At 36.1% G+C, this 22419-nt stretch overlaps 2 protein-coding genes across 2 annotated transcripts; one reads left to right on the plus strand and one right to left on the minus strand.

The window, feature by feature from the left end:
• Window positions 1-4694: 4694 nt before the first annotated feature.
• Window positions 4695-16371, minus strand: LOC135684414 (uncharacterized). Its single transcript, XM_065199971.2, has 2 exons — window positions 15329-16371; window positions 4695-6709 (listed from the first exon to the last, which is right to left on the minus strand). Exon 2 carries the CDS (start codon window positions 6658-6660, stop codon window positions 5653-5655), a length of 1008 nt encoding a protein of 335 aa, XP_065056043.2. The 5' UTR covers window positions 6661-6709; window positions 15329-16371; the 3' UTR covers window positions 4695-5652.
• LOC135684413 (centrosomal AT-AC splicing factor) lies at window positions 8203-22118 on the plus strand. Its single transcript, XM_065199970.2, has 15 exons — window positions 8203-8408; window positions 9185-9348; window positions 10351-10449; window positions 10732-10798; window positions 11683-11739; window positions 13809-13888; window positions 15023-15067; window positions 16085-16138; window positions 17799-17868; window positions 18429-18459; window positions 19652-19692; window positions 20235-20286; window positions 20701-20782; window positions 21460-21510; window positions 21879-22118. Exons 1-15 carry the CDS (start codon window positions 8292-8294, stop codon window positions 21925-21927), a joined length of 1059 nt encoding a protein of 352 aa, XP_065056042.2. The 5' UTR covers window positions 8203-8291; the 3' UTR covers window positions 21928-22118.
• The last annotated feature ends 301 nt before the right edge of the window (window positions 22119-22419 follow it).

Below are 22419 nucleotides of genomic sequence, written 5' to 3' on the forward strand. Positions count from 1 at the left end.
AAGATATCTGACAACATCATTTGGAAAAATGGGTTCTAAGGGATCCTCATACTACCCGTTTGTGCAAATTGATAATTTTGCAGATTGATGGGCTCCTTCTGTATGAGAAAGACATGGTAAAAAGGACAATGAATCTCTTAAAAAAAACAGATATTATTCAGTAACGAAAATTATTTAAGTTTGTGGAAAGATTGGAATACTTGAATAAGTTATTTTCAAAACATACGGCTTAATCTTCCATTAATATTGTAGGAGTTTCATATTTTCCAGGCTCTTTCTGTAGAATTCCAGGTTTGAGGTGTTTCTGCCAAGTTCCAAACAAGGAGAAGGGGGAGGGGGGGTACAGCTGGTCATTAGTTTGTCACTAGACACGACTTTTGAATAAAGTTGGACAAAATTTCTTTTTAGTACAAAACGCAGAGGTTTTAGCGCTTCAAATACAAAATCAAGATGCCTTTGAGTTCTTAGTTGAAATGCAAAATTAAATAGGCTGTCACAGGACGTTTAAAAAATTGTATCCTTTATCATTCCTAGCGCAGACTTAACTATTAAGGGATATTTGATGGTCCAATGAAAGAGCCAGGGCCTATTTTAAGAAATTTTCAATACGGCACATTTTGAAGAAATTTTCAATATATACTGCACATTTATAATCATATTTTTTTATAGGAAATTTTGTTGTTGCAATCAGTGCAAACCCCTGCAAACCCCAGGTATCTTAGCCATGCAAGTGTAGCGAGGAAATTGCCCGAATTTTGAACATGTGTATAGGCCATGACGGAGAAATCACAAACAGATAAACGATAATATACACAATCAATAATAACATTTCAAAACAGCAACAAAACAAAAAGAAGCTACAAAACCTGAATAGAAACATAGTCATTTATCTCTTGTAAACGGAGTCACTATCTCATGTTTTGTCTGGACAGTACAACAAAAAAGTTTCATTAGGCTCTTTATCTTTCTTTTAGTTAAGTTAAGTGAGCTTCTGCTAGATGCCCATGGCATCATAGGGCAACTGATAAATTATTACTGAATGTTTTATCTTCGACAAGATCAAATTACGAAATTTACAGCAATGCTGACATTTACAGGAGATGTTTTGTTTTTGGTTCTGGGAATTTCGATTTGTTTTAAGTTTTGATAAGAGAGTCTTTCCGATGGTTATACGAGAACTACAATACATGAACTCTATATCAAAGTGACGAGGAAAATTCACATTTTGTGAACAAAGCAGGAATCTGGGATAGCCGCAAAAAGACATTTTCACAAATCCCGAAATTCAATACTGCACATTTTGGAAATCAATACTGTACTCTAAGGTCCTTAATAAAAGGGGGGGACGCTTATTAATTTTTCGACTTCTTTCCGACCCAACCGGAGCTTATTTGGACCCCCCCCCCCGCTTATTAATTTTTATATTCAATCATTCATATCCCTTATTTCATTTGTCCTTTGTTCTTTCAGGTGTAAAATTTTTGTAAAGTTTCTCTTAAATGAAGAGGTTGCATTGTACAAACGTTTTGACACAGAAATGGAAGTAAAACAGCAGAAATGGAAAAAGCTGAAGAAATGAGAAGGAAATCAGTAGAAACAATGGGAGAAAGCAGGAAAAGAAAGGAAGGGGAGGTAAAAAATGTAAGTGAAAAGAAAGGTAACGTTCGGCAGCAAACCTTTCAAAATTATTCAAGAAAGAATCAGAGTTGGCAGTTGACTCAATCTGGGCTGACTCACAATTGCGTTTGGAAACCAATTTTAGACCCACTTTCCGTTTAGAATACAAATTAAAGAGAGTTTACCCTGGGTGAACTCAACACAGGTTGAACCCGGGTAGCTTTTTGTAGTGTAAACCGGGCCTTCGATTTTGTAGCGTAAATCGGGCCGGGTTTTGTTGATTTTCTCGATTACTTAAATAAAACGTGAATCAAAATTATGGACGAAAATTTGCATAAAAAGAAGCATAAATAAAGGATTTTCCTGGGAATTCGGAGCTGGAGAAATCCCAAGCGAGGCAGGCTTAAGAAGGTACCTTTCAGAGTTGTTTTAATGTTCGCAACTTATCAAAAATATAATTTTCGCAACATTAGATCTGCAAATTTTTTTGATAAAAAAGAAATTGTGCTTTTTTGCTTTGCTCTCCTTAAATGAATGTATAGCGAAGGGCTGGGGGGGTAGTATGAGGAGTGACGTCATTGGCAATATAATAGAGGGGTTCCGAGAGATGGTGACACAGGGGGGCAGGGGCCTGAAAATCTTTAAATTATAGGTGATATCATTTATGTATGACCCTGTCATGAATGTCAAATGTCTTGTCCACACTTTACTATCGAACATTGTTTCAGCCTGGGTAGGGGGTAGAGTGAACCCAGGTAATATTTTTTGTAGTGCGAACACAAAGTTACCTAGCCAAGGTTGATCTGGGCTGACTCGGCCCGGGCTGACCTGGCCCGAGTACTGGTTTCTATAAAAAAATTAGTGAATATAACATGCACCTAGCAGCATACCCTTCCCTCTACAACGCGTATAAATGCTTGATGACACTTAGCTGCACTCAAGTTTCCTTTGAAAGATCATTCAGCGCTACTGATAATTTCAAAAAAAGAGAAAACTTTCCACTTGATTACGAGCAAGTCGTTGGCCAACTTGCTGATTCATTTGCACTTCTTCGAAAAGAGTTGAAACTCTGAGAATTTAAATAAGTTTTGATCTTTATTCTTAACTCTACATGGAATTTTAAAGCCTGTTTACACGAGATGAAAAGGTATGGATCCAATTGGGTCCAAATTTACGAATTAAAGTCGATGTACTGCTGCTGTTTAGCCTATTGCTTTATTATCAATTTTTATTGAATCAATCGTATTCTAAGCCACATTTTTAGTGGGTGTGGCTCAATTTTTCCCGCCCTTGAGTTTTCTAGCCACCCTGTGATTTTGACGCCAGACTGCCCCTGATCAGAATGTATCTTAGATGCAGTTTCTGGCCATCCCCAGAATACCAAATCGAAATTCTTCTTGGCGCCAGTCATGGTAGCGGGCTTTTCGAAACCATTCTACAATCTCAACACTTGCACTTTTTGCCTCTTCATCTTCAAATAAATTTCATTGGCCTTGTAGAAACCTGACTGATATTAATCTCATTACATGCCCTTATAAGTGAAAAAAAAACTCCAAAATACTACGCAACAACAATTTTCTCTTAAGATGGTCTAACGAATAATCGAGAAGCAGGGTCCGGGAAGATTTTTGGACCGCGCCCTGTCATATTATGCTAAATGTAACGACACAGGGTTCCCTTACGGACAGTATCACGTGACAATTGCACCATTGCGCTGTGATTGCACCAGCGTCTCTGTAAATATGTTTTTTGTATTACGTAATTATTATTTTAAGGTTTGCTTAGGTTATGTAAAGGGTTGTTTCATAAGTTAGGAGTAGTCTTGTCGAAAGTTTTGCCGTACTGCTGTACTGAGATCGTTGCAAAGGCAATGGTGCATGCTCCTTGCTCCCGTTAAAGGCATTTCCAGATTTTATTATAACAAATACAGACCGAGTTATAACAAATAGTCTTCGGAGAAAGTTGTTGAACAGCCTTTCAGTTGAGACTAAACAGACACCATCTCGTCTCTTAATAGTTTTAAACCATCTATGCCGACTATTTTCTGCAAGCCAAGAGAAAGACTGCTGAATTTAATGGTTTGCTCGAGCTACGACCACACTATTGCAAGGTATGAGTTCAAATGGGCAGAAACACATAAAAAATAACGGCAATGACCAAACCTCCATATTATTTTTTTACAGCACTTTTTTGACTAATGACTAAAAACACCCAGTTGGCTAACTAACGGCATAACTCTAAATAGCAAGGCAAAAATTACTACAATATTTAATCCAGCAAATAACACCACCCCTTTTATACTTATACCTATTACACTACCCGTTACACAAACAAAAAACAATAACTACGAAATGCATCACCATGGGGTGACGTAAATGTTCCGAGATGTTGTCCATTGTATCGTATGGAAACATCATGTCCTAGCACTATGCATACAGTAGATAACAAAAAAGGGGTCGTGACTCCTGAGGGGTGGTGCTAGAGAAGGGCGAGAGGGCCGATTGCTCTCTTGGTAGGTCTTCCCGACCATTGAAAAAAACAGTCCACCCACAGGCTTGTTGGATTATACTGGGCGCCTGTTGGAGGGTCCAAATTGAAACCTTAAAATGATAAAGATATCTAAAACTATTTTTAAGGCTAGACGAGGCATCTAGAGCAGCAAGACCAATTTTAAACAGCGTTCGGTAATTTCATTTCCCTTTATCGAGGGCATAAGATCATAGATCATTCACTACCTGGAACAGATCGTTTATGTCAACAAGCAGGTTGGCGATACATAAGTGATATACAAAAATGTTTAAGCCTCGGTGTAGAGAAGAGAATAGGAAATAACCAGTGGCAGACTGGACCACCGGGCTACCAGGAAAATTTCCGGTGGGCCCCTGCCAAAAGATGACTGTATTGTGGTCTTTACAATGGATGTGGCCCTTCATGAAAAGTAATGTTTCAACGGGCCAAAGCCCGAAGAATCAATCAAAGAAGTTTAAAGACCCATATGGTCAAACTAAGAAGTATAAGATCTTGTATCCTTGGTACCCTAAGCCTCTAAAGAATCGAATCGAACAGTTGTATAAAGGCGTAAAAGGAAAGAAAGGAAATAACAACAACTTAAAGATGTTGAATAAAAGATAAAACTACTAGCTGGTAACAGCCTCAATCCCAGTTTGGGAATGATAGCAGGGGTGATAGTGGGTGCAAGTCATCAGCCAGAAACCCCTGAGGGACATTTAAGGATTTTATTTGGTATGGCCGTTTCTCATGTGCACCCTACGTAATCCTTCATCAAGGACCATGGTTGCTAACAAAAAAAGACAAATATGAAATATATATTGTTTTACAAAATGTAGCTATTGACATAGGGTACTCGTTGCAGCACTGTTAAACTGTGTTCATTACTAGTACTTTAATTTTTGTTCTACAACTTTGCAAGACCTTTCAAATGTCATGTTGAATTTAAGCAAAAAATCATGGAGTATAATAATAATAACAAGTTCATGAACATTGCCTGGGAATGTTCTTGGTTCTAAATCGGCCAAGGTTCGAGATAAAATGTTTTAATACACTAGATCCATTTTGCGCTCATACCTAAAATGCCAAATTTCAAATTTTTTTGTCGCCAACAAAACCTATGAACATGAACAAAGCTACTTCTTGCAACTTCCAACCCACTCTAAACTTTCACCCTCCCAATTGTGACCTCCCTTATGATCGTTGTTATGCTTTTAAGTGACAAGGGATGCTAAAATATGGGAACCTTTCCACTAAGGTAATCCACATCTTGAACGAAAAAATGCCTGTAAATTTCCATTGTTGCATAGTGAAGTCTAGATGCATTCCTTTAATTAATGTCTCACTATACTACAGCACACAATTGTAAATTAAACCAAATGTGCGAAATTCAAGCTTCTTTGGACCCATAGAGGTTGATTTCCCGGTAAGGAATGTTATTCTAGTTCTCCCCTGGAAGCCATCCATTAACGGGCTTACCCACGAATAAATAAGCAGAACAGGAGTGAGATTGTGGCACACGAACAGTTACTGGGTCTCTTCTTTGATTTCTATTGAATTTTCGTCTTCCACCCTCTGGATACTTTCAACAACTGTTGAAGAGCTTGACCAGCCAATCATCTTCAAAACTTCAGCTTTGATAGCTTTGACTCGAAGAATGTAGAATATCGGGTTAATGGCTGCATTTGTTGCAAACAGGAGTCCAGTCCATCGATGGCAGTGATACGCAACTAACAAACCATCGTCTGTTTTCGCCCTCGCTATGGTGCAGCAAATTTTCCCCAGCAATGGAATAGTATGGATAGATACCAGCATGAGCAAATTCTTAACACGTCTTCTATCTTCTTCTTCTGTTTTCTCACGTTGTCTGTCTCCAAGGGCTGCTACGATGCTTGCACCAACACGCTTAAGTTTGCGAAGCCTGATAAATGTTTCTATGTAAAAGAAGATCAAAAGCAGAAACCATATCCCTGTTGTTCCGCCGATAAAACTTGTGAGATATGGGAGGTCACCCTGTTTTGTAAACAGTTTAAGGATAAATGAAAACCATACGATATTCAAGATACCAACAGCAATAGAATAAATTATCGCCAAAGGTAACTTTTCCCGTCTTCTAGGAAGCTTAACAGAAATGTATTTGTCGACGAAAGAAGCGATTACGCCGATATAGCACAATCCTCGTAAAAAATAAGCAGAAAAGGATGCAGCCAGTTTGAGAGAGCAGTTATGAACCTGTAGCAAGTCTTGAATACGAACGACAGTAAGCAAGACAGTAGTGGACAAGCTGTTAAGTAGCCAAAGAAAGGAGACATAGCCAACCAAGACGAACGAGACTTTTTGCAAAGCTTTTGTGAAGATGATGGTGTAAACGACAATGCCATTCCCTATCACCGACAGAAAGATTAAAATGATGTTGAGCACCACTGACGAGATGGCAGTGAATCTTACTGACGCTGTGAGTTTGAATGCAATGGTCGTCAAACCGTGGCATACCATCTGTGGTCCCGGGCTGCTCATGTTACTTGTACCATTCATTGTGGAAAATCGTCTGAGTGTCGACCCTTTAGGTTGATAGCAGATTAATCTAAAAAGACAAAATATTTGATCAAGCTGGACAGTTCAAGTGAGAAGAGAACACCTAAATTTATAAAACTATCTTAATCACTTTAGTTAAAGTCTTAATCACTTTAGTTTAGAGAGGGTTGAGAACAGGGAAGGCTTAATACCGTTACATTCAAATGATTATCACTGAACACAATAAAATCTACATAAGACTTCAATACTGGTGTGATGTGATGATACGCAAAAGAAAAGTTCTGTAAAGTTTCTTCGAGCTCTGGAAGTTCAGAGCCTCTGCTAGTAAGATTCTTGTAAACGGGTTATAAACAGTGATGGATCTTTGCAGAATCGATTTTGTATTTCGTGTAAATTCAATGAAACAATGTAGAACAGGGAATTTTGGAAAGTTGGTCGGTAAATTTTATGGATGGTTGGTAAATGTTATGGATTGCCGGTAGATGCATATCTTGATAGCACGTGGAAGGATCTCATTTGCTCGTTATTGACAAGATCATATTGATAAAACAGTTAAAATTCACAATATATAACTGAAGAATAAGTTATACATTGACTAGCAAGAGTTGAATTTTTGGCGGTAAATATACCCGTTTACACCCCCCTCTCCAATCCAAATCGTCAAGGTACGCCCCTGCTTAGGAGAAGGGGATTCAATGATTTGAAACTGCCTTTAGGTAGCCAACAGTTTGTCAAAGGAAACGCCAATTGGCAAATAAGGCGTTCCCTGTTAGTAAAAGGACGTTTTCTGACAGTACCAAAGGCGTAGACTATACATTTTTAGCCCCACTGTCAATGCCCAATGGATATGATCCCAGTGAAATACCAAGAAGAATGTGTCATGGAAATATCGATAATGTCCTATGATTCAACTCTTTGTACTATTCTGAATTTTAGCATATTTCTATATTTATCGAACCACTAAGATTATGTCACAATATTTCAATCGTTGTTATAATTGTTACTTCTAAGTAAATAGATAGTGGATTGTTACATTATTTTAAATGATGCTTTAATCATGTTTATCATTTCAAAGATATATTGACTAACAATATTCAATGCTTGGATCTTTTCTGGTTAGTTACATTCAGGAAAACTGGAAGAATAAGAAAGTTGGAGGGGCACAAGTGAGAAGGGGCACCATGTGTAGCAGAAAAAGGGGGCACATTCTCAAAGAGGTTTCCTTTTGGAAAAGGGAACTTTTTCAAAAGTTTCAGGATGTGCCCTTATTGCACTCTTTGTTCCTACATCTCTGATTACATTGATAAAAGGTGTCGGTGTGCTGATCCACCTATGCCCTTTTAATAAGCCAATAAAATTTATCAGACAAAGGGCAAACTAAAGTCCTTATCACAAGGATAATGGTGAGGTGGCCCTCTCTTTTTTAAAGAGATTCAGTACTGCAACATGTTATTTTATTTGAAATAAAATTAGAACAAAACATTTTGTTTCCTTTTGTTCCAATTTCATTTGATTGCAGTACCCGACAAAGGTATTGCAACAACAACGACAAAAGGAACTGCAACAGCAACGACAACAGCAGCGATTAGGCCTAAATTAAAGAGCAGTAAAATCATTTGTTCGACCGGCTTATGGAACTGAACTATTGCAAAGTGTGCAAACTGCATTGCGAACATGGAAAAAAACACAAATACAGCGCAAAGCATGTTGCATTATTCAACAGCCTGGTAAAGAAATTTGGATCGAAAGTGAGTTGCTTTTCTTTGCGCATGTTGTATTGTTGATATGCTTGCTCGCCATTAGAGCAGTGCCAGGCTCATATAACACAGCAGTTTGGATGGAATGTTAACTTTTCATGCGCCAGACGAAGACTTTATGCTTTGTTGTGAGTGCCAAGTGCAAAAGGGAAATCCCTTATTAAGAGCAACATGCCAAAAAACTACAGTGCCACCATTCTTAGCGCAAATGTAAGCTGCTTTTAGAAAAACCTTAACAATGTCTGGGTAACCAGATTAGAATCTTTTAACGATTGGCGGGGGAGCTGTTTAATGTCCTTGAAAATTGTGCAGTTGCAAATAGCGCAGATAACAATTTTATGTGGCTGACCATAAAAAATAAAGTATGTAAACTGTTTGCTTGAGTAGGTTGTATAACACTGTGCCAAAGCATTTTAGGAAGCATAACATCTTAATGCTGCATTACTCCTCTGCCAATGACCCCAGTGTGGAATCCATGTAGCTTATGCTGGATATATCCGGCGTAGACTAATGCTTTCCCATTGTCTTTCTATTGTTTATTGGCATATGTCCGGCGTGAGTGTCACATGGATTCCACCCTGGCAATGACCTGCTCTTGATACTGATCCTTAATACTTTTCTAGCATCCTCACAAGAATCCTGATTACCTTCCTGAAACAATTTAAAAAAAAGTCCAGAAAATAGTCTAATTATTGTAAATTAACATTGTTTTTTGGTGCACTGTGACTTTTTGATCGTTTCTCCTATATTTTGTATTACTTTTGCAGGTAAAAGAATGCAAAAAATATTTGGATTTTCCTGAGGTTATCAGTGGGGAATTTGAACCAAGTGCATCTTTTTGGTGTCATTTTTGTGAAATGAAAATTCCTAAACATGTCACAAACAGAACATTTTCAATAAAGTTTGGAGGTGTCTTTGAACATTTTGCAAGGTAATGGTTTTAATTTCATATGAATTGTGACAAGGTGCTTTCAAGCCATTGACTGTTTCATATATGTATATTTTATGGTCAAACTGGACTTAACTCCCTCTATATAGAGAAAAAAGAGTGCAATGTAGAACTTTTCAAAAGCTTATATTAAGCATCAAAAACCCATTTTGTGGAATTAAAACATGGTTGATATATTTGTAACCTGTTAGTCTCCGTAAGAAATTACACAGGAAAGCACAGTGAGCAATTTTAGATATTTTTGGACACAACTTGGCAAAAAAAAGTATTTAGGGAAGATGGCATAGACAAGAGTTTTAACTGTTTGTCAGTCTTAACAGAATTGTTTCCATATGGTACTGGGTTATTGTTACTGTTAATGTGGTTCTTGGAAATGAAAAGTTTGTATAACCATTTTGGTACATGTCAACTTTGAATAGCTTTCCCCCCTACAATTATCTGTTATGCATTGCAACAAAAAAGACTCTGTTGCAAAATGGTATTGAAACATGTTTTCTCTAGTTGAAACACTTTTAATATCAGAGGAAACATGCAAAAACCAACAATTTCAGTAAATGTTAAACAGTAGAACCAGGTAAACTTGCTGCAGAACAACTGCAAAGACATCTAAAAAAAATGCTGAAAGTTGAACTTTATGAGGCTCATTAAACAATTAAACAATTAAAAAACAGATTTGTCTGCAATCCATTTAGCTGAAAGAAGGATTGTGAAAATGTGTCATTCACTAAGATTTAATTGTGTTTTCTCAAGCAGTTTACCATTCTATGAGGCACTGGTATATTTTAGTTTGTTACTGTGCTTTAACAACTAGGTAGACCCAGCACTGTATCGTGGATTTCCTGCCAAATACTTTTATCAGGTCCAACTAGTTCTCTTTTGGGGCTCTCTGTCAAAAATACTGAGCTTATTTGAACAAAGTTGTGCACAGCTTTTGTCATTATTTGCTCAAAACATTCTATGATATCATTTCTCTTGCAATTCTAGTTCTGCACATACAAAAAAGACACACAATTTCTGGAAATTGAATGGAGGAGATACCAATCTGAAAAAAGATTTTCTTATCTCAGAAGAAGATTATGTGACGTATTGTATTATTTTACATTGTGTTATGTACAAGTGTATTCAAAAACTAAAATTACATTACCATTTGGAAATTGCAGACACAAAAGTTGAGCAAAATTCCCACTGTATCTTTTTTTGGTAGCTTGCGTGTATAGTCTGGCATTTGTAGATTCATGTATGTGAGTAAATTATTGTATGTGAGAAAGGTAAGACATATCAACTTATGAAGAAGGGCTGCAAAACCCAAGCACTTTTTTGTCACTTGTACTGCAATTTACCAAAGTAATCTAATATTTTCTTTAGTTACAAAGGAAGATGCAAAAAAGCACTGGACAATTTTGCACAAGGAGAAGATCTATCTCACATGCAGGTTTGCAATTAATTGTTCTTTCTAAGAAAGTTTTTTGTTTCCTTCATTTTCCCCTTCCATTTTGTCTACACCTTTGTGTATTTCTAAAGTAAAGTTTTTTCTCTTCTGTTTTGGCAGAAGTTCTGCAGTTTCAGTTTTTGGTCACGGAATAACTCAATGATTCCAATCAATTTAAGTTTTGGAAATATTAGTGTAAGCTGTATTAATAGTGTAAGAAATATTAGAGTAAAAGGAGTATGACATTGTATGTTGACATACATGAGAATTTGTACTATGTTTTACAATCCTCCTATATTAGACCTGTTAGAAAGGACATCAGTTTTCTGTCTGAGTTATCTTTCTGCAAGATGATAAGCAGTTGGAACTTTTAATATAAAAGCAGATAGGCAGCTTCTGTCTTTGAATTTTATGCATCATTTGATGAAAAGAAAGCATAGCTGACATATTTAGCAGCTGATAGAAGTGCCTGCTTGCAGATACTTGTGAATTTCCTACACATCTTTGTTGACACTTTTTATTCTTTAAGAGATTTAGAGCTTATTTTTTATGGTCTATTTGATTGAACTTTTTGCAATGAAGCTTGTAATATTTTGGTTGATAAGCAGCATATTTTCAAACTATGAAAGGAGTTCATAAAAATTAGAAGCAGTCTTAACTGTCTTCCACCCTTTAATGTTCTTGAGATGGCACATCCAGCGCAGCGACAGTAGCTGTTTGTCCGAACGTTAGAAAACCAAACTGCTTATTGTCCTGCCAATCTATTTAAAATGGTTTTATCAAAAGCTAACATTCCATGTTTTGCCTTGCAAGCAAAGACTCAAGAAGAACTTCAGAAAAGTTTGCCTTGTTGAGATGTTCTTTGTATCTTTTGTTTCTATGTTTAGGCTGCTGAGGAAATCAGATCAAGGGAAGCTGAAAGATTGAAAATAGTTTCAGATCAGGTGTGATGAATAAACTGTATCCATTCGTGAAAATAGCTACCTACTACTTTTCATTATTTGGCTTGTTATTTCATTACTGATTCTTTCTTGTCACAATGATGGGTGAGTAAGGGACATTTCCTTCCAAATGATTTCCTTACATGACCATTCATTACCGCCATTTATTCTTTCAAGTAACCTCAACCCAACGCCGACAAAAACTTAATTCCTTTTACAAAGGTACCGATTAGAAAGGTACCGATAAAGGTATCTTTGTGTCTACAGTTTTGACAACCATCGTGACTTGCGTGAATCACAAAATTTGCTTTTTTGTGAAGTTGCTAATTCTTGTCCAACTTTATATTCGATCACAGCTTTATAACGCCTGTTACAAATTGGTTTAGAGGCGTCACCATTAAGAATACCCCGATGCAAGCATGATAGCTGCAATGTGGTTTTTTTTGTTTATGAGACATCTTACCTTTCTCTAATTGCTTGTCGTTTTCTGGTAACTATGACAAAAACCTCTAGAAATTTCGTTTGTCTTGCAGACAAGAAAGTCTAACACATTCTCATCGAATTTCGCCCGTTTTTCCACTCATTGTTAAAAGGGGAGTTGTTATTTTAATTCAGTCAACAGCCACTATTTGCTACACATGACTATCAGCTTAACTCATTTCACATATTTCCAGGACAGCTTGGATTCATCAAAACCGTTCCTATTTCTTTATAAATGATGCCTTTAAACGATTCTTTATAAATGTCTTTTACAGTTCAAAATTATAGAGCATCATAAATACTTTTGGAGAAGTTGGCCTTGTGCATCTTTAAGTCTAATTTATTTTAGCATATTTAGACTGATATGTCTCATCAGCAGTCATTGTGAAATCTTAAAATATGTTTAGGGCGAGGAAGCTTGAATTGACAAATCCAGCTATTTTTCAATCCGTTACACTGCAGCTGGCTCTTTTGAATACATCAAGTTTAATTAACGGTCAGCAAAATCCAAAGATCCTATTGAGTTAGAATGTTTAAATACTCGTAAAATTGTGATATGTAGAATTAAGAATCATAGGTATGGCTGCTATTTATTTGATTGTATCTGGCTTTGTCTCAGCTTACGTAGGCTATGATTGACTTTTTTGTAATTCAAGCTGGCCTGAGCACCTGCTAAAAATGCTATGCAAATCACAGGCTATCATGTATAAAATCTAAACTGCAAGACTGGCAGAGAAACACCTCTAGTCTTTATATTATTGAATAAGATTGCGATCAAAAAAAATCTTTTAACACAAATAAATTTTAGACACCTAAGCCCATTCGGTAACAGCAGCGAAAGAAGCATTTTAAATAAGATTTTGGACGCTTCTTTATTGAAATTGCATCGAAGATGAAAATTGAGTGTGCTCGATCGTCAGTTTGCTTCCAAGTTTGAACCAGGGCAGAGACAGCGAAGTATAAACGGATTAGAGGGCTAAAGCTTTCTAGGGGACTCAAATTTCAACATGTCAAAAGCGAGGGGCAAGGTGATTTGTTTTATGGTTTGAAGTGCATTTTGGGGGTTATTGCCAGGGCTAACCACCCTCAGCCCCAAGCTTCTGCGATCTCTAAACTAGGGTGCAACCTGGTTCGGAACCGTTAGAGTTATTCAATTTGATATCTAGAGCAGGATGGCCCTGAGTTGTTGTTTTGAAATCCTCGCGTAGTCCTGGGCGTGAAGTTCGGACTTTCAATTCCGAATTGCCCTGTTCTACGCCCCCCCCCCCATCCACAAATAACAGGTTGAAACTAGTTGCCATTAAAGGCTAGTTAGGGTGGAGAAGTACAAGTTGAATTTTTTTCATCGTCAGAGAAGTGTCTCCTTATTAACATCGAGCTGAAAATGTAATACGAGCATCTTTAAAAAACGCTATTCCTGCCAGTCTGCGAGACCTGACAAAATTGTTTTCTTAGTTACAGCCTTTCACCCTTTCGTTTCATTACTAAGGGTTAGAAGCTTCATAAATCAATCAACAGTCTTGTATGTGTATTTGCTAAGCGTCAATAAACCGTAGAGTCAGTCATTGTAGAGTTTCTTTATCAAATGGTAGAAACAGCCAAGCAGCTCAAGTTCCTGTGAAGGAAGAACAGTCTTAAATTCGCATGGGGTCATGCAAAACCACACTGGCTGGTTTGTATTGAGTATTATTCCAAATTTTTCTTTTGATTCTATCTTCTGTTTACCATGTGATCCGTGTGTTCCAGCATGTTTTCCATGTGATCAGGGGCGTAGCTAGCAGGGGTGTAGGGGGTGAAGGGGGTATGAATCCCCAAATTCATTACAAGCTGGTCGGTTAAGCCTTCAGTTTTCCCACAAAATCGTTAGTTTGTCGGTAAAATCGCCTATTGGTAGGTGAAATTACACCTAAATTTTTCTTCATTTGGTTAATGTCATAATCGTGTAGATTTTTCTTTTGATGACCCTCTACCCATACAACCCCCCCCCCCCTTAGTATGGGAGATGGTTGCTTTACAAAGAGCCAAAAGCCAAAATTTCATTTGAATGTAACGTTAGTTATGCCAGCTTCTAATCTTAATCCAAGGGTACCTGTTGATTAGCCGGACCAGTTTAGAACTCACATTAAGGTCTGAAACTGTTGTCTGATATTGTAGCTGACTGAAAGCTAGCTTTGTGCGAAAAGTGTTTCGTTCGAAAGTTTTGAATTCTTAGAAAGTAGAAAATTAAAAATGTTTGTGTTCACAATCGTAGCTTTCCTTATAAACGTGGTTATAATGATATGAACAAACGATAAGGGTAGGTGCGCCGATCATTTTAGGAGACAGAGCAGGTTCAGTTCAGGCAAAATATCGAATTGACATTAGATAATTCAATAGACGTTCCAATATTTTAAAACAAGGTATCGATTTTAACTCTTGTTTGATAAGAAGAACGTTTCGATAGGATCTTATATCATCCTCAGCTAAAAAGTATGTCTGGAAATTTGGCTTTAAACCCTTGATTATAATTCAGCATGCAAAATTAGGTATGATACGATGCCAAGGAAGTGACTGTTCAAGTAGCTAAGATAGCTTAAAGGAAGACAAGATAACGAATAAGAAAAAAATCTTAAATTTGAATGACCCGTGTCATATGCCGTTTGCTTGTGTATATGATTTTGTGGATATTGACATCAAGATACTGTGATAGTCTATTAAGTAGCAATGTCCTTTTGTATTTTTCGTGGTTATTGTAAACGCGCCTGATTTCTTTTAAAGTGCTCGACTGCAGATGAAACCATCTAACAAAATTATTTTTTTCCCGCAGGCATGATGGAAAACGAGTGTGGAGAGGTGGAATTGTCAAGCAAGGGTTGGTATTGAATTCCACTTTTTCTTGATATTTTGTCACTATCTGGGTTTTCTTGCAACCGGCTTCACATTTTACTGACCGCTTTTTACTCTTTAAGTGCTTTCGTCCAGTTACTCAAATTAGAAGTTACCTATTTTACACTTGTTGTAATAGTCGCGACAGTCCGTTGTTTGGAGAGAGGGGTTGCATTAGAAAATGTTTAAAATTTATATGTAGTGTACCAAGTCTTAAGAATGTATTTGTCTAAAGAAATTTCCTTACCAGTTTATTGACTTTCTTGCTTTGCTGAGGGTCTTTCTCTTTCTTCCTTGCTTTGCTGATGATCTTCCCTTTCTTGCTTTGCTAAGGATCTTCCCTTTCTTGCTTTGCTGAGGATCTTCCCTTTCTTGTTTTGCTGTAGATCTTCTCTTTCTTGCTTGTTTTGCTGAAGATCTTCTCTTTCTTGCTTGCTTTGCTGATGATCTTCCCTTTCTTGCTTTGCTTAGGATATTCCCTTTCTTGCTTTGCTGAAGATCTTCCCTTTCTTGCTTTGCTGAAGGTCTTCCCTTTCTTGTTTTGCTGAAGATCTTTCCTTTCTTGCTTTGCTGATGATCTTCCCTTTCTTGCTTTGCTGAGGGTCTTCTCTTTCTTGTTTTGCTGAAGATCTTCCCTTTCTTGCTTTGCTGAGGGTCTTCCCTTTCTTGCTTTGCTAAGGATCTTCCCTTTCCTGATTTGCCGGTGTTCTTTATACCTCCGTTTGTTGTTGTGAGCGACTGTCTAGTGGAGCCAAAGAACCTCTTAAATGCTCAGTAGATCGAGACAACCATCTTTTGAAAATTGAATCATCACTAGGCTTTTTTTACTTGCTGAAGTTTGATGATTGGCAGGTGTCACAGTTCCGCTATTCTGCAATCCTGGCCAAACCTCTTGAGACTGCTTCACAAATTCAATTCATTTCTTATTCAACATGACCCCTCCCCCTATATCAATGTCGAGCATTTAACAGAAGTCGCTTCTTAATTGCAATTTGCTTTTAAGATTTAGGAGGAGAGATCTCACCAAGGTGTCAAAAGGAAGAAAATTTCGCGAAGAAGTTAAGTATATTCAATTGATATACTGTGAAAGATTAACTTTTAGTGCATTGACTCTCTAAATTTGCGACGTTGCGACCGCCCTTGCCATGTGTTGCTCTGTCATAGCTATTAGAACTCCATTCCAAGATTTTGAATCTAATTACAATGAGCTACGTATTGAAAATAGATCTATCGGTGACCCATTCATTAAAGCAATCTGCAACTGTTGGTGATCGAAATATTCAAAACTATGATGACCTACATTCCTACTTTCATGGAAAATATATTTGAAGAAATAGATAAAAAAACATCTGCCATTGATCGAAACAAGAAGGTTTGGCGCTAATAAGATCAGATTTGCAGTCAAAGGAGTTTTGGAAACACACTCCACCTGCCTTAAATAAAGCGAGCTTTTCGCAGCCATGCAAAATAGATGTCAAAGAATACAAAATGTTCGAATTGCAACTGCAGGTTACACACAACATTTTAATCAGCTAGCTTCAAGTTTATTTAATATTTATATCTGTTATTTATTGTAATTGAATGTTTACACCGATATTTGCCACAAATAGTAAATAGCTTTAATTAGCAATTTTTTGTAAATACTATTAGGCAGCCAACTCTTAATTAACGAATTTGTTGTAAGGAACTAAATTAATCAATATGCGCGAACCCTCATATCAACCAAATAAAATCAACAGACACATTTAAGAATGGCCTTTACAAATGTTGCAAGCAATCACTTCATATTAATACAATTAAATTTTTGTTTAATTAAATTTTTTTCTTCATTGAAATAAAAGTTTAGCAGTAAACCCTAGCAGATGCCATACCATGTCAAAAAGATAGTTCCTCCGTTTTTGTCAACAAGGAGATAACTGATTGTCAGTGTTTAAGCAAGGTACTACTAAAAAGGGTTCACAATTAACCGCTGCTTTAAAACCTGATCGACTACTCAATAAACAAGGATGAACAAATCTCCTTGCCCCTCTTTAACACACTCTAAAACATGTTTGTATGGTTTTTTAATGTGCAAACTACATATCATTCGTGCAAACCAAACTTAATATGCATCGATGGGGTCGAAATAATGTTGCTAGGTTGAATTGACTTTAGTGTTCATATTTTTTTGTAGAACTTTATGTTGTTGTTTGAAACTTTATGATTGTTAAGAAAATTTTTTTTGTTAAAGTTGCTTAAATTTTGTTTTTCGTTCGACCAATTCCTCGCAGTGACATGAAATTGCTTTAGCTATTTTCCTCAGAAACCATATTGGATTTGAAAAAACAAGAATATTTTAAAAATATGTTCAGGCTCAAAAGTTCTTGGAAATATTGAGACTGGACAAAATTTATAATATTCTTATAAAAAATAGTGCTCATCCTAAAAATTTCACATAAAATAAATGTATTTAGGGCGTATGACATCACTTAGTAGTAATAATATGATGCAAATTTACTTTATTAACGTTTCCATCATTTTCCAGTCGCCTTCAAGTTAGGGGTCTGGAACACAGGCTACCTTAGGGGTGTGGCACCAAAATCCAATGATTATCTAACACCCCCCCCCCCCAAATTTTTGCCGCCTGAATCCGTTTCTGAGTGTAGGCCACCTTAGCTTCCTATAATTGCATTAAATGTAAGATAGTTAACAAGTGTCTAATAATTTTTTTCTAAAACAGATTCGGAACATATTCATCGGACCAGCTCTTTTCTGCCAACGTTGTCGTCGGTAACTCCCTCCAAAAATGTAAGTATTTGCTCCAAGAATTTGTTGAAATTTATTTGCTTCAAGTATATTATTTTATCTATAATTAAGGAAAAATTTCCTATTAGAAAATCCCTATCTTAAAGTATTAGTACACTTCATTAGTGCACTTAACTAAATTTTTAATAGCATCCGTCTCTCTCCTCCAAATAATTTTTATGGCTTTTAGCGCTCCAATGTTGCCCGTTTGATTTCTGTTTCAACAAACCGTTCATGTTTGGGGCGGGGAAAGGGGGCTACTTTACCAAACAAAGATGAAGATGTTCTTTTCGTAAAAGTAATTTAGCAATGCTTCATTTTAAAAAGCTCCTTTTCGCAGAAGATCCAGCAGATTACTGGGAATTATCTTAATTCTAAAACTATATTTCTTCTTACAGATAAAGTTAATATATTTCATCTGGTTTAGCACGAGTGTTTTCGCCATGACATATTTTTGCTTCCCTGTTGTAACAACACGCACCTTGTTTTGGTATTTATATTTTCATTCATGTTTTCATTTTTGTTTTCATTTTCATATCTAGTGCATTTTCTTTTTATTAAAGGCTGGTAAATTAGTTGGAAACATTTATACTGGTAAGGGACAAAGAAATGAATTTTTTATTTTCCTATTGAATTTTAGTTTTGAATTTCTAGCTTTGAATATTAGTTTTTTAAGGTGACAAATTTTTTTGTAAACGCATGGGATAGTTATTTTTCTTTCAATTACGCTTTTTGTAAGAGCCATTTTATTAGAACAGAAGCCTAAAAAATTGGTCAAAAATTAAGATCATGTTAAGAACAAACTGAGGCTAAGGTACTGGAAAATGTAATTTGAACAACGTTTGTCTACGTTATGTCTACTTCTACGCTTTTAAATTTTTGACATGGCCTATCGAAACATTGGAACTAAAATATTGTAGACTATTATTAAGATATTTATCTGTAAGCAAATTTTTGTTTAAGATATATGTTTCATGGCAAGGTATATCTTTTGTTATTAAAAAATTATACCTGCACTCATGGGGGAAGTTAGGATTTTTACGTCGGGGGACCCAAAATTTCCTTTTCAAAACATATAGAATATAGTTCAAGAACAAATTAAGAAAAATCAAGCTTCAAAGTTTTAGAATAATTAGCGGGCCTGGCAAAATGGTGGAAACGCTCGTTTCTTTATCTTGGCGTCTCTGCAAACACAAAATGGCGGTAACGGTTGATCGTTTCCATGAAATCAATTATAATAAATACACTTTCAGCATTTTTAATGTTTTATTTGTATTATGCGATCTTTTTATAGACATTGGATTTTAATAGGTATTATTTACTTTGTTTAATTGTAAGGTAATGTTTTTATTTGTTCCGGTTTCTTCGCAATTAAAATACAAACCTGTACGTAACAGTCGACCAATCGAATAAATGAAATGAAATTTGCGTTGTAAAAACGTGCTTGAAACCAATGATCAGCAAACTATTTTTACATTTAATTGTATTGTGACAAAAAGTACATTTAAAACGTGTTTGATCTTATTTGAGAACTTCCTCTAAAATGAAAAAGAAAATGTTTTTACAGCTCAATGCCTAATAATCGATGGGCAATGATTGGACGTGTAGAAAAACACTTTATCAAGGAAACTTTTTTAAGGTGGCACCCTGTGACGATTTTGAATATTAAACCCAAGTTGTCTGTGTCAAGTTGTGTAATATTTATTTTTTTATTTCTCCCACTTACCCTCGTATAGTTTCAATTTGCGAGCTCATTTTCTTGGCTACACCTTATCTTGTTATTCAGGGGCTGTTCCACCTTGGCTGCAAGATGATGACTCAAACCAGGTTCTCCTCTTTGTTTGTATGTGTTTGTCAAACATTAAGACCTTCAAACGGCTACCCCGTAATAGGGGACATCCCCAAATAACAGAAACTTTAAAACCGCGAACGCCTTCAAATTTTTGTTACAAATGGTTTTTTTGTAAAATATCTTCTCTGCGATAAAAATTTTTTCGATGAAATCTCAAAGCAACAGACATTTCTTTAAAACAGACAGTGTTTCTAGTCGCACGAGTGTCTATAAAATGCAGGTTTTACTGTTAATCTGTTTGATTTGCTAGTCGTTATTAAATTTCATGCGATTCCCCATTGCAAGCGATTCTCCATTGCAATGCTTATCAATAAATTGTTCACTTGACATACACCTCAACACATTACTCAATTTGCCCTTGGAAAAATACGCTCAAAGCATCAAAAAGTTTGTTGTTTACTGGCATTCCAGGTATGGAAAGACCATCCTCACCACTAGCGATCGAAATTATATGAAACAAAATTATATGAAAATGACATCTTGCAAGATCATTTATCCCTGCCTCTTTTCCTTGCAGCCTTCATCTGAACCTGCCATTGGACCATCTTACCAAGAATTTTTACGTCATGGTGAATCAGCCTTTGTGTTTTATTTCACGGCTATCTTCTTTTTATTTGAGTTCTCAGTTGTAAAGATCTTACCGATACTGTCCTTTTCTGAAGATTGGTGAAATACTTTCAATCAATCAACGTGTCCATCAGTTTTCATTTAATGTTTGAAATCTGTGGTACCTAACCTTGGACCTTCGGACTTTTCTTTATTTCGTACAACAAGGTATCATATAATCACGCTTGGTGTTGAGGACAGGACGGTTCTCAGCTTCAACTCCAAGCTTTACCTGGGGTAATGATATAATGACTCTCCCTCGTGTCACTCCAAGTAATAATGTAATAATTTTATACTGTTATTTTAACCATTTCTTGCTTGGTCCGTTTGAGGCAGAAAGTAAAATATAATTAGTTAAGGTTAATGATTGTTTTTAGCCGAGAAAAAACAAAAGAAGAAATCGAATTTTAAAAGCGTCGGTGCAAATTTTGATCACTCTGCAGAGACGTCAGATGACTGGTGAGTCGAGCATTTTTATCATCTTTTTCTCTCTGTTATCTTCATTTTTTCTTCTTCTTCTTTCTTTGATCTTCTTCTTCTATCTCTTTGTTTTCGCTTTATTGTATCTGAAAATGGCTTTGTAAAAGCAAGCATTTTATAATATATTGGCTTTAAGCGTTTTCGTCTGACACTCCCCAGGGCATAAAACGTGAGCATGTTTATTTCATCTCTTTCTTAATTTTATTTCTTCTATTTTCCTTTCTTGCGTTTTTGTCATCTCTTTCTCTTTTTTTCTTCTTTTTTCCTCCTTTTCCCTCCTTTTATTAGTCTTCTACATGTGACCAAAGATTCGGAATGATAGACTTATTTCAACAAAATATATTATATTACATGACATACCTATGGCAATTACAATAACACATAGCAACATTGAGTATTAGGGTGATGGTCTACCAACCATCCTACAAGGAGATCCTCTGAGGTGATCACTGATCGCCAGAAAGATCCGCCTGCTGTGGAGGGGTGCTCCCTCACAAGATGCTGTTTGGAATCGATGTACTTAAGATATCCCAATGTTTTTGGGATCAAATCTGTCTCGGGAATCAATACTTTTGGAGCTTGCGAGTGTCAGTAAGATGTATTAATGATAGGTAAATTAAATGATTTAAAACTAATGCTCCTTATTTTCATTGAAGGTTGCCGTCTTTCGGAAGAGTTTGGAATTCAGGCCCGAGATGGCAGTCAAGGTATTTTACAGCATTTCTGTCGAAATAGGCGTTTTTAATGCATGAATTATGAGCTTTAATGTGAGAATTTGAATATTTTAAATCAGTATTAATGTCAGTTGTAAAATTTTCATCTAAACAAAGTCGTGTGAATCGTGAAAACATTGTTTACATCAGCGGGGGGGAACCAGAGAACTTGCTTTGCTAGAACTTGTTATTCAGACCGAATGTACGGGATAGTCGAATGGCGACGAGCTGACGGCCTCATGCTTGCTCTTGGTGTTTTTTGTAACGTTTTTAAAACAAAAGCTTCTTTCATGCACGAATTTTTAAAGATATGAATTATTGAAGCTTGAACATCTTTTGTCATGTAAATTTGATCGTTTCAGGAGAGAGTATCGGAAAGAAAAACAGAAGACTAAGAAAGATATGCTTTAGAGGACAGGGTCAACGTTAATTGCTTTGAACGAAGACAGATATTTTATTTAAATATTTGATTGTTAGTTGCATGATACTTGCTATATAATTTTTTAAATGTAAATAAATTCTTGGTGTTTCTTGTTAAAGTTAATGTGAAATTTACTTCGAACATTCTTTATTATTTGTTTGTGAAATAATATAAGGAAACAGCCGAAGTACCTCGCTTTGACTATTCTTTGTTCACATCGTTTCATGATCAGCTTCAACCTATAAACCAAATTTGAAACTTTTTGGGCCATTAAGTCTACTTTTCTATCGAAAATGTTTTTTGAAAATATTGAAGGGTATTCCGTTTTAAAACCAAGCAAATTTTACTAAAAACTTTCTCATATCAAAAAAGTATGTGATTTCTCCAATTCATAGAAAATTTCATTTGGGCGGATAGCATCGTTTTTATATATATTGTTTATGGCATTTTTTATATAGGTTCTCTGCATAGTAACAAGCATA

The sequence above is a fragment of the Rhopilema esculentum genome, chromosome 21 (assembly GCF_057945365.1).
Source record: "Rhopilema esculentum isolate cy_ngs chromosome 21, ASM5794536v1, whole genome shotgun sequence".
Taxonomy (NCBI): domain Eukaryota; kingdom Metazoa; phylum Cnidaria; class Scyphozoa; order Rhizostomeae; family Rhizostomatidae; genus Rhopilema; species Rhopilema esculentum.